Source organism: Garra rufa, chromosome 5 (genome assembly GCF_049309525.1).
Source record: "Garra rufa chromosome 5, GarRuf1.0, whole genome shotgun sequence".
Taxonomy (NCBI): Eukaryota; Metazoa; Chordata; class Actinopteri; order Cypriniformes; family Cyprinidae; genus Garra; species Garra rufa.
In genome coordinates, this window is record NC_133365.1 from 14,745,286 (window position 1) to 14,758,474 (window position 13,189).

The 13,189-nt window shown below is 36.3% G+C and overlaps 1 protein-coding gene across 1 annotated transcript in view; it reads left to right on the forward strand.

Moving 5' to 3' along the window:
• Window positions 1-240: 240 nt before the first annotated feature.
• Window positions 241-13,189, forward strand: part of vcana (versican a) — a 48,246-nt gene continuing 35,297 nt past the window's right edge. Inside the window, exons 1-4 of the mRNA XM_073839921.1 lie at window positions 241-592; window positions 1,829-2,003; window positions 2,174-2,301; window positions 3,966-4,259. Of these exons, the coding sequence (XP_073696022.1) occupies window positions 241-592; window positions 1,829-2,003; window positions 2,174-2,301; window positions 3,966-4,259 (949 nt within the window). The remainder of the gene's footprint in view (window positions 593-1,828; window positions 2,004-2,173; window positions 2,302-3,965; window positions 4,260-13,189) is intronic.

Consider the following 13,189-nt stretch of genomic DNA (forward strand, 5'->3'; position numbering starts at 1 on the left):
TTGGACCAAGTATATAGTGATTTTCTGTCAGTTATGATCCTTTCAACGTCCCCCTTCAAGGTTATCCATCCTTCTGCAGGAGAGTAATTTCTGGTGTGCTTCACAGAGGCAGTAAAATAATTCTCAGCTCAATTATCATAAACACAGTAAGGCATGATTTCCTGGGCTTTGCAGTGGATGCAGCTGTGTGTATAACATCCCATGTCTTTCGTTCTCTCAGTCTCTGGCACGTTATTGGTGATGCGTCCTGTCAGCGGCTTGTTGTCTGGGAAAGTGACCCTGCCTTGTTACTTCTCCATCATGCCCACTGTTGGACCTAGAAACAGAAATGCCTCAGGAACAGATTACCTGCGCATCAAATGGACCAAAATCGAGGGGGGTGTTGAGTCAACAGTTCTTGTCACCCAAAATGGCGTCATTAAGATCGGTTCGGGGTACAGAAGCCGTGTATCTGTGCAGAGCCATCCGGAAGACATCGGGGACGCTTCTCTGACTATGGTGAAGCTTCGGGCCAGCGATGCTGGAACATACCGTTGTGAAGTGATGTTTGGGATTGAAGACACACAAGACACAGTCAGTTTGGATGTTGAGGGTGAGATTTTTAAATACATTTGTCATTATCTGTCCTTTTAGAGACAACATTGTTGTATCTAAAGCACATATGCTGCCAATATGCTACATTCCTCAAAGCTAATTGATCAATGACAGTCATAACCCAAGTAAATTATAGATAAATGTACATTCAGTCTGTTAAGTGGAAATGTTTATGGGAGAAAACCCGCAAGCACAGATTATCTAAATTGTTGAGGGATTTCAAGGTTGTTTTGGACTCTCCCAGATTACAGTTATAGTGTAAAAAGTCAAATGCACTCCAATAAACTTTGCCTCTCTTAATGTCTTCCCTCTGCTTGGATATACTGTGATGCTGGGACACATCTTGTATGGGCTGATTTATGCGCAGGCCATGTGAAAGGATGGGATGGGTCAACCCTGAACTGCTTTGGCTCTAGAACTTGAGCACCACCCTGCTCTCAGCAAAGACACACTGCCATTTTAATTAGAGCCATTACTCATTTAATTTGAATTTGTTTCAAAGCGACAATTATGGGGGTGGATGGAATGTCCCCTCATTCAAATGAATGTCCCAACATTGCTTGCTTTATTAATTTGTTTATAGCAACTTGCAGACATCATCAGGGGCCTCATTTATAAAACTTTCTTACGCACTGATTTGATCTTAGAGTGTTCGTACGATCAAATCCACGTCAAAGTACAGATTTATAAAAACCGTCTTTGACGTGGAAAAGTACTTATCTCCACGTCAGATTCCAGCTTGGCGTACGACCGTTTCCTTGTGGTAATGCCTGGTATTGCAGATAGTTCAGCCTCACTATAATTTGATTTCTTGCGCTCCTTTTTACTTGCCATTGTCACAGAGTTTTTGCTTTAGGAACGAGCTCATTTTATATGTTAATTAATTAAGCAGGGGCGTTTCGACGGCGGAACATTCAGCTGCACACAATTCCATGATCATTTGTGATTTATAACCGAATGACTGGCGTACGCATGGATTTCGTGTGTACGTTCGTTTCTCTGATTCGCTCTTACGATCAAATCAGAAAAGTTCTTAGATAAAATCAAGGATGGTTTCTACGCAAGTCTTTATAAATGAGGCCCCAGGAATAAAGCAGTTCCTATTAGGCTTCATATTTATTGCGGCCACTGACAACAATGATAGTAATACAATATGCCCCTGTTTAATGAAAATGTTAATGGTCTTTGTTAGGACATGTTCATTTTTGTTCATTTTATTTGTTCTTTTGAACAGGCGTGGTGTTTCACTACAGGTCAAGGGCCAGTAGATACGTTCTGAACTATGCACAAGCTGTGCAGACCTGCAGCGACGTAGGAGCCTCCATTGCTACACCGGAGCAGCTGAGAGCTGCTTATGAGGATGGATTTGACCAGTGTGATGCTGGTTGGATAGCAGATCAAACAGTGAGGTTAGAAGCAACACACACACAAACAGTTTGTACTTCTATATCCTCTACTGGCAAACTCAGTTTTAAACAATTTGTCAACATGTTGATATAAAAAGGAAATTGCGAAGGCTGTACTACTTGTACTAATCATGAGGAACTTTTCTGTCTGTGTGGATTGTTTCTATCTGTAGATATCCAATCACTAGACCAAGGCCTGGCTGCTTTGGAAATCTGCCTGGAAAACCTGGTGTTAGGTCATATGGCAAACGCAGTCCCACAGAGACCTTCGATGTGTACTGCTATGTGGATAAACTTGAGGGTACAGATTTTACTATTCATGATATTTCTTACAACTTCACTCATTTTGAAAAAAACTTTGTTGACAAGGCCAACAGTTCTGTGGTAATGTGAAAGAGCAGTAGTTTATCTATTATATTTGCTCAATGCTGACATATTTCATGTGGTTATAAACTGCGGTTATGGCCAAAAATGAGTATCAACCATTTTGGCGAAGAACATCTGTGGTATTAGACATTGAAGTGGAAGCTTTCAATATTTTAGCTGCCACAAAAGAGACGTTTTTTTAAGCAAACCTGTCTCTTTTCAATGTGAACTTTAACTTGGCTTATCAGAGCATGACAAACTTCACAAAATTGACATAGTTGCATTTTCAGTTACTTAAAAGAATAAGATTTCTTACAAAAATAACAAGAATCATTAAAAAAGGAGACTTGGTATTCTTAATATGTGCTAAGTCCAGCTCCATGTTGTGACAAAGGCATGAAAAAACAACTAACATGGAAAACAAATGGAAAATGGATTCGTGAAATTAACACCCTTTTGTAAGTTGTGGTGTTTAATGTGTCTCATTCCCTCACGGAAGAAGATCTGTGTATGTCTTTACTGTTCTGCTGTAAATTACTTAGACGTCATAAAAACCTCAGTTTGAGCTTTTGACAGCAACACCCAAAGCTGGGCGAAAACAACTTCCCCTCATTTTATTTTCATTTGATTTACCACAGCGTTTGCTAATGGAAAACAATTCTTTCTTTTTAGAGAACTGTTTAATGAATTTGCATTTGTCATATTATTAGGGTATTCCTCCTCCACCCAGAGCCAATATCTGGGTTTTGATTCATTGACTGGCACTTTGAAAATACACTAGCAGTCAAAAGTTGTTGAACAGTAAGATTTTTAATGTATTTTGAAGCAGTCTCTTCTGCTCACCAAGCCTGCATTAATTTGATCCAAAATACAACAAAAGCAGTATTTTTGTGTATACATTTTGCTATTTGAAATAACTGCTTTCTATTTGATTATATTTTAAAATGTAGTTCAAGAAACATTTTTTATTATTATTAACAATATTTAAAAGAGTTGAGTTTTTTTCAGGATTCTTTGATGAATAGAAAGATCCAAAGATTTGCATTTGCATTTTTAAATTGATCAAAAATGATGAGAAAGACATTTATAAGGTTACAAAAGATTTCTATTTCAGATAAATTATGTTCTTCTAAACTTTCTATTCATCAAAGAAATCTGAAAAAACATTCAGCTCTTTTCAACACAAAAATAAATGTTTTTTGAGTATCAAATCTGAATATTAGAATGATTTCTGAAGAATCATGTGACTGGAGTAATGATGCTAAAAATTCAGCTTTGAAATCACAGGAATAAATTACATTTTAAAATATATCCAAATAGAAAACAGTTATTTTAAATAGTAAAAATATTTAAAATTTGTACTGTTTTTGCTGTACTTTGGATCAAATAAATGCAGGCTTGGTGAGCAGAAGAGACTTCTTTAATAAACATTAAAAAACTTTTGAATGGTAGTGTACTTGTTAGAAAAACTTTATTAAGATTATACTTAACACACATATGCACTTAACATGTAAGCTGTTTTTATGACAAACTCAAAATGCGGCTAGCATCAGATATAATATTAAAAAATGTTTCTTGTATGTGCTTTTTGTATTTCAGGTAGTGTTTTCTTTGCGCCCACAATACGTAAGATGACCTTTGATGAGGCCAAGGCTGAATGTGAAAGCATGAATGCAGCGTTAGCCTCACCTGGTCAACTCCACGCTGCCTGGAGACAGGGCCTGGACCGCTGTGATTATGGATGGCTGTCTGATGGCAGCGCTCGCCACCCTGTCGCCATACCCCGAAGTCAATGCGGTGGTGGTCTGTTGGGTGTCCGTACCTTGTACCGCTACCGAAACCAAACAGGCTTCCCAGACCCCAAAATGAGGCTAGGAGCATACTGTTTCAAAGGTAAAAACTTTACCCTAAGCTCATGAATTGTTTATGGCGTAATAAACGAACACCTGAGTGGCTGCGAGACCAGCCACTTTACTAGCTGCTTTGACGTCATTTCTCTCAGTATGCGTCTTATGGAGCCCTCACCTCATTACACACGTAAACATAAGCTCCAGACTTACTGCAAATGCCTCTTGAGGGCAGTAAATCAAAGCAGAATATTAGTTAAAGCACACCACTTTTTTGTTAATTGAGGTTCTTTTAAGTTGAAAAGCCTGGTATGGAAAAGTTTACATGAGAGTTGCTCATTCTCCAGTGATTCACTGACCTCACTCTGCTGCGTTCTGGGTTGCCGCCCGTTTCTAAGGAAACCAAACTGGGCTTGGTTAACAAGAAGGCTTAAACATCCAGAGGTCCGTTATGCCACTGTAGTGCTTTGTGGCTAAAATGACAGATGCTTGTCAGACTTTGCCTTGTGGTGTTGTAGGTACTCAGACTTCAGAAAGACTTGATGTTCCTATTAGCTTGGGTGACCTCATAAAAACAATATTATGCAACCGGGGGATTAGTCTCAAAAGGTAAACACCAATGCGAAGTGTCTCTTTAAGGAAAGTTAGTCTATAGCCATTTTGGTAACACCTTTGAGCAGATATTTTCTATATCAGTAATAGGCATATCAGTTAGGGATGCATATTGCTTATTGATATTCTACTGGTAATGGCTAAGGCTAGATTCTGTCATTAATTAATCGCCCTCATGTTGTTCCAAACCAGTAAGACCTCCGTTCATCATCGGAAAAAAATACAATATTTTTTATGAAATCAAAGCTCTTTCATGTCAGTCTCCGCCACACATTCATGAGAGTAAAATAAGCCTCTTCTGCTTACCAAGCCTGCATTTATTTGATCCAAAATACAGCAAAAGCAGTAATATTGTGAAATATTTTTACTATTTAAAATAAGTTTTTTTTTTTTTATTGTTTTCTAATTCGAATATATTTAAAATTTTAATTTATTCCTGTGATTTCAAAGCTAAATTTTCAGCATCATTACTCCAGTTTTTAGTGTTCCATGATCCTTCAGAAATCAATCTCAGTGTTTCCCCTACCATTATCTTAGGGGGGCGGCACGCCCCCCCAACTGCACCCCCCGCCCCCCTTGAACGTCAAGTCATTTAAGGTTATCTTTCCTATAGAACAGGAAACACTCATTCTAATATGCTGATTTACTGTTAAAGAAACATTTTTGTTATTATTATCATCAATTGTTAACACAGTACATTTATTTTAGGATTCTTTGATGAACAGAAAAATCTAAAATAAATCTAAAATAAATAGCTTTTGTTACGTTATACACTATACCATTCAAAAACTTTATATTATACTTTTTTGGGGGGAAAGAAATGATAGAAATTAATCATTTTATTTAGCAAGGATGCTTTAAATAGATCAAAAGTGATGATAAAGACATTTATAATGGTACAAAAATTATTATTATAAAATATTTCAGATAAATGCTGTTCTTCTGAACTTTCTATTCATCAAAGAAACCTGAAGAAATTCTACTCTGCTGTTTTCAACATAATAATAATAATAACAATAAATGTTTTTTGAGCAGCACATCAGAATATTAGAATGATTTCTGAAGGATGGTAATGATGCTAAAAAATCAGCTTTGAAATCACAGGAATAAATTACATTTTTAAATATATTGAAATAGAAAATAGTTATTTTAGATTGTAAAAATATTTTTAAATTGTACTGTTTTTGCTGTGCTTTCAAATAAATGCAGGCTTGGTTCACAAACTTTTGACTGGTAGTGTAAATCTTAAAATTAATATCCAGTTTTAATATTGTACATTATAATGCTATGCCTAATTTTACTTGTGGAAAGTAGTTATTTGGGATAGTGGATCCCAAATATCAGCTGATAGCTACTTGAAAAACCAAAATGACCAAAGTCATTTTTTGAAGATTCTTTACAATAAATATTAATTCAGTCAGCAATAAAATCTCACAAAAGTATTATAGATTTTCCTTCTTTAGCTCAAATTCCGACTAAATAATTTGTCTTCTCTCCCTTGTTTCTTGCTGAGTCTTTTGCTGCATAACATACCTTTTTAATCACAAAGCACAGGCTTACAGCTAGCAACAAGGATGGAAAAGTGCTTAGGTGTTACCTGCTACTTTTCTTTTCCTGCCTCTTTCCCCTGTCAGTCTCTGTCCTTCCTGTCATTTGCACTAGCGCTTATCTGAACAGACATGGGATAAAGAAGAACGGTACTACTAGAGCTCTAAAATCAGTGGGTCTCGCTAACCTCTGACCTGGGGGGGGGTTTATCTTTTCAACTGAGGCTAATTTAGACAACCTACCCCATGCTAGGCAGGGCACTCACCCAGAATGACAGCCACTGACTGCTGTGATAAGTAATGGGCCTGGGGTTAACCCTAAACCTCAACACTATGACCTTGCTGTTTGTTTGGTCTGTTTTAACTCTGTCATGCCTCTCTGATCTATGTGGCACTGAGTGTATTGGTTCTCATGTTCGTCTGCCCTGTGATGACTATTAATGTTTGATATAGTGACAAAGCTGCCTTAAATCAAATTAGTTAAATTAGGTTGGATTAGGATGACAGATGTTGTATTTTTGCTCCTCACCACACCTTGCAACATTAAAACATCCCACAAACCATCAGACAATGCATCACGTGGATGACACACTTTTTTAAGGGGAAAAAGTACCTCATGGCTGACATCAGACTGAATAGAGAGAGCCTGTAGATAATGGAGAACAGCTGGAGCCTTGGCTGCTGGCCTGTTATGTTTGGAGATGACGCTTTTTTTGTGAACTCAGGGTAATTAAAAGCTATTAAGGGCATGTAAGATGTTTGTGTGAATGAAATTCAATTTGCAAAACAATTGTTAGGTTGTTGAAACCATTCTGACACCATTCACATAAAAGAAATCCACTGAAGCGTCTAAAGCCAAGGTAATCTGAGTTAATCTGATGTGCTATTCACGCCAACCTTTACATATTTAAAACCAAGCACTGCATACAAAGAAATATTCAAAGAGCTGAATGTTGTGTAAAAATGACCATGCTCTTATTTTCCTTTTTATGGAGTTAAAGTGAAAATCACTTTTAGAAGCTTTATCATCCATACTGCCGTTTAAAAGTTTGGGATCAGTAAGATGTTTTTAAAGAAGTTTCTTATGCTCATCAAGGCTGCATTTATTTGATAAAAAATCCAGAAAAAACAGTAATATTGTGAAATATTATTTCAATGTAAGATAACTGTTTTCTTTGTGAATATATTTTAAAATGTAATTTATTCATGTGATTCAAAGCTGAATTTTCAGCATCACTAGTCCTGTCTTCAGTGTCACATGATACTTCAGAAATGTATTATGACTGTTGAAAATAATTGTGCTGTTTAATATTTGTTGGAACATGTGATATATTTATTCAGGATTTAATAAATAAAAAGTTAAAAAGAACAGCATTTATTTAAAATAGAAATCATTTGTAACAATTTAAACTTCCATTTAAACATTTTGTGGCTTTTTTTTTACCATAATTTATTTATAATTTTATTTACCAAAGATGTGTTTAATTTATAAAAAGTGATAGCAAAGACTTATATTCTTAGAAAAGATTTTTATTTTGAATAAATGTTGTTCTTTTTTTCTTTTCTTTTTATTAATCAAAGAATCCTGACAAAAGAATCACAGGTTCCAAAAAAATATTAATATTAAATATTAAACTGTTTCCAATATTGATAATAAAATATCATATTAGAATGATTTCTGAAGAACTGTGTGACACTGAAGACTGGAGAAATGGCTGGTGAAAATTACATTTGGATTACAGGAATAAATTATATTTTTAAATATATTCAAAAAGAAAAACATTATTTTAAACTGTAATAATATTTCAAAATTTTACTGTTTTTTTTTTTCAGCCTTGATGAGCATAAGAGAATTCTGTAAAAAACATTAAAAATCTTACTGATCCCAAACTTTTGTGTAGGCTGCTTGGGGACTCGCCTTGTTTCAGCAATACTGGGATGATGTTTCATAATAATTAAATTATAATAATCATACAATCAAGCATAATGTCCCAAGAGATGGACTGACAGTTGGAAGCTGCTGTGAAAATCGAAAGATTCCCATAGAAGAGATTTATTTGGAGATCATGTTTATATTTTAGATACAGCAGCCTCAAAGATTATTTGTCCACATTTGTAAAGCCAGTTCTCGATATCAAACCAAGACAACCATGTGAAAAAAAAGAAAGAAAATGTCATCATAATACCTCTATTATTCATAAATGAAAGTAAATAATATCAATATTTACACTACCATTAAAAAGTTTGGTGGTAAGACTAATGTTTTTTAAATAAGTGTCTGTGTTAATTTGATCAGAAATACAGTGCAGTATTTTTGCCATTTTAAAATTACTTATTGATCCCAAACGTTTAAACAGTAGTGCACATTTATGCTTATATGTGTTATTTAAATATATAATACATGTAGGATATACTATTTTTTGCTTTTACCTTTTAACTAAAGTGGTAATAGTAGTAAAAGTGCTTTTTATGTTTCTGTAGCCAAGAAGTTGTAATCTGATTACTTTTTTATTTTGTTGTATATTTTAATATGGATTAAATGTATACTGCATACTCTACTGTCTACAATTCAAGATACTGGGTATAAATTGTGATTTTTTGTTTTTTCACTGTAGGTTCTAAGCTTTTATTCAACCAGTCATCCTGGGTGGATGTCACAGTTCAGAATGGTACCACTATAGAGTCCAGCACTGCGCTCTTCACCACAGAGACCACCACAAGCCAGACACTCTCTGCTAAATCCAGTCCCTCTCATGCATCCCAGGCCACCTCTGATGATGACCTGTATCCAACAGACGCCCCTTCTATGTTTTCCACAAGCATGGTACCACCAAAGACAAACCGCGTCTCTGACAGACTAGAATCTGTCATCACACCTCTAGCAGCAGCAGAAGTCCGTGCGGAATCTGAGGAAGGCTTTCCCACGGCAAAACTTCCAGATTTTGATATTAGTGATTTTGGCACTGAGACGGCTGATGATGCAGTAAATGTGCGTGGAGATGTGATCAGTGGAGAACTTACTACTGGACTTTCCAGAGCCACAGTGGAACCAATGGAGGAGACAGAGGACAAGAGCATCATTGAAGTGAGGACTGTTCTACCTGATATTTTACTCGCAGACTCTCTAAGCACAAAACCAATGTACGCAGTTGGAAAAACAGAGGAATCTATCCTGGTTGGGGATACAATAGACAGTCTTTTAGAATCAGAGGCCACTGTACTGACTTTAGTAAACACTGAAGAATCTGGACGTAAAACTGAATTGTCCTCACTTAGTGAATCCGTCACAAAATTTCCAGCACAGTTTCTGACTCACACAGCTACTGAGACCAGTGCAGGTAAAGGCGAATCTGAATCAGATGCTTCCACCCAGTCATCTTTTACAGTGGCAACAGAGGCCACTTTTCTTGAGAGTGCTAAGTCTACTGTGTTCTCTGAGTATGAAGATCCTGACATTGGTGTTGTTATGGCGGACCCCCCACCTTTGTCTACACAGAGATCCACCAGCCCAGAACCTGAACCTTCAGAAACCTCTAGTGGAATTACAATCACTGATTCTACAGTTGCACCCACTGTTTCTATGCCAATCTCACAAACTGGAGAATCTACAGAAACTTCTAGAACCTCCAAATCAACACAAAAGGCTTCTCAAACATTCACCAGCTATTCAGAAAATCCAACTGTTGAAGTGACTGCCCGCATTTGGAAGTCATCAGGTTTGACTAAACCTAGTTCAGCCACAGTTGCTGCAGGAGAAGCAGTAACAACACCTTCACTTACTGACCATGAAACATCACATGAAGATGCTGCTTCAGGCCCTTCAGAGGCACCCGGGGAGAAACTAACAAAGGCCACGGACACCACCACTGATTCTGATCACTCACCAGGTATGATTTCTCTGCTTTCTTACTCTGAGGCTTCCAATGATTTTTGAACAACGTGGTTTGAAATATCCTTACAGTCTCATTCAATATTAACATTGAAGAGATGTGCAAGGCAGGGCTACGTCATATTTAGTGTTCACAATTAGTGTTCATCATCTGTTTGATTACACAGTTACTGATTTTAACATTTATATCATATGTACATCGACTTGACATACAGTATTCACCACTAAATATTAAAATTACTAAATATATTGTAGTAGCCTAAACTTTTGTACAGCGCTTTGCAACGATTCGTATTGTGAAAAGCGCTATACAAATAAACTTGAATTGAATTGAATTGAATATTTGGCTAAAACATTATCTCATGTAAATATGAACATGTAACATGAAAGGAATAGTATATGTTCTCACCCTCTGTGGTTTGCAGTCATTATCAGTAACAGATTCAATATATAATTATGATTTGAAGTGAATATTATGGAAGCACGTTTCCGCCACTGAATAAAAAAAAAAAAAAAAAAAAAAAGAATTGCAAGTTTAGATCATACAATTCTGAATTTAGAACTCACAATTGCGAGTTTATATCATGCAATTCTGAGAAAAAAGTCTGATTTGCAAGATAACTTGCAATTTAGAGAAAATAAGTCTTGAAGTCACAATTCTGAGAAATAAAGTCAGAATTAAACTCAACATTTTGACTTTTTTTCTCTCGCAATTCTGACTTTATTATGTGAATTTTAAAAATTCAGAATTTTCCTCTCAAAATTGCAATTGTGAGTTCATATCTCACAATTCTGAGAATTGCGGGAGAAAAAATGGCAGAATTGCGAGTTTTTATCTAACAATTCTGACTTTATAACTTGTAATTGCGAGTTTATACCTCACAATTCTGCGAGAAAGTAGTCAGAATTACGAGATAAAAAGTTGCAATAACCTCTTTTTATTCAGCGGTGGAAACTGGCTTCCATATTTTATGGTTTATTTTTTATATTATTGAAACATTAAGATATATAACTAAGGTTCTGTTTGGCTAACCTTTTGTTCAGAGCTGTCAAGCTGCTAAATTCATGGTAAATTGTGATTCAGTGTCCAAAAAAAGTATAGTGTTTTTTTTTTTTTTTTGGCAGCGCAGAAAGAATAATGGTCATTATTTAGCACTATACAGTAATTGTTATTAAATTCTACAAAACTGCTAATGGTCTGTTCATACCAAGAACAACAACTATAACAATAACTTTATTAGTGTCCACGCCACTGTAAGAAATACTTATTAAAGCATATTCCAATTATATTATTTTGTGTGTGTACTTCCATATACTCATGGAATTAGAATGATTATTAAAACTTTATTGTTGTAGTTATTGTTATATTTATCAGTCTAGGTGTGAACAGCCCTTAACAGTGCTGTCCAGGGTCCTGAAAAGTATTGTTGTTTACATTGAAAGGCATTTAGCAGTACCCATGATCCATATTTCTGTCAATCATTTGTCTGAAAATGCTTTCACGTCCTCACGTGTTCTTTGTATTGCTTTTAGCAATCCTTTTTTATAGTGATGGGAACACTGATTTTCAAGAAATATGTTTTCTTGATGGTTCAAACTTGTCTACATTGTGTTCAGTAGGACTTCACTTTTGACTGATTTTGAAGCTCCAGTGCAGGGGTCTCCAAACTTGCACCTGGAGGGCCGATGTCCTGCAGAGTTTAGCTCCAATTTTCTTCGACACACCTGCCTTGAAGTATCTAGTACGCAAGACATTGGCCCTCCAGTCCCAAGTTTGGACACCTCTGCTCCAGGCAGTAACCATTAACTACACTCCACCACAGGTGCAGCATAAGCTGGCAAATCTGATCTGTTAATGAAAGTTTTTTGCCTCCATCTGGCAGAGATGGCTTCAGTACACATGATGTGAATCCATTTAGTTTAGAGAGCTGTTTATTAGGGGATGCCCTAACAAATCTGTTTTCCCAGTAACTTCTGTCAGTGACTGCAGGCTTGCCAAAATTAGGGTTTGGACGCATTACCAGTGTAAACACAGAGGCCTGTTAATGCATTGATGTCTGGACGCTACAACATGGCTGATGTCATCTCTACAGCAGAGTCTACTCTGTGTAGAGACGGCTAAAAAAGTGGTAGTGGAGAGTGTTGCATTCTTATGTTGGCTTTCTTGGTTGGTTGTAAGAAATAAATGTAAGACCAAAGGAAAGCAAGAATGTAAAAATATAATATTACGTATTTCATGTCAAAATATTGTGACACAAAGATGAAACTAATGAGTTCAGGACATTACCCAGGTTGCTTAGGCCAGTGAGGTAATGATTTACGGACAAAAGCACATTTGTGCTTGCCGTCTGCCCTCTGCACTGCTCTCCATTTTGAGTACGCTCCAGCTTGTTTTTACCAGATGCATAACATGATGCTGGGAACTTTGGGTTTGGCCATTCCCCAATGTCTTAAAAAGTTGGACTACAGGCAAATGAATGAGAACGAGAAGAGGAGTTTTTTTTCCTTCTGTGTTTCCTCTGTCCAGACTTCTATTAGCTTAACCAGGTGTCTGCAGATGTTAACCTTTGTCCCAGCAGGTGTTTCCAACATCAGCTACTAATCTGACAAGTTCAGCTTGTGGGAAATATTGGTGTGGGATGTTTATCTGATATGACTAATGTTGCTTTAAGATGAAATAATAGATCTGTTAGATATGTAGTGCTTTAGTTTGTGGCAGCTGGTCATGAGACCACAACAAGGACATTTAGTGAACAGGATCAGTTGTAGTGAGTTCTGTTGGTTGTATAATATTCTAGTATAAAATTGAGGTAGTTTCATTGACTAAAGACTTCTTAACCTCTGTAATTAAGTCTAGTAATGTGCACTGAAAAAAATTAAGCAAGTCCGAACATGTCTATAGCTATGTTTCCATCCAAAAAATGCGAA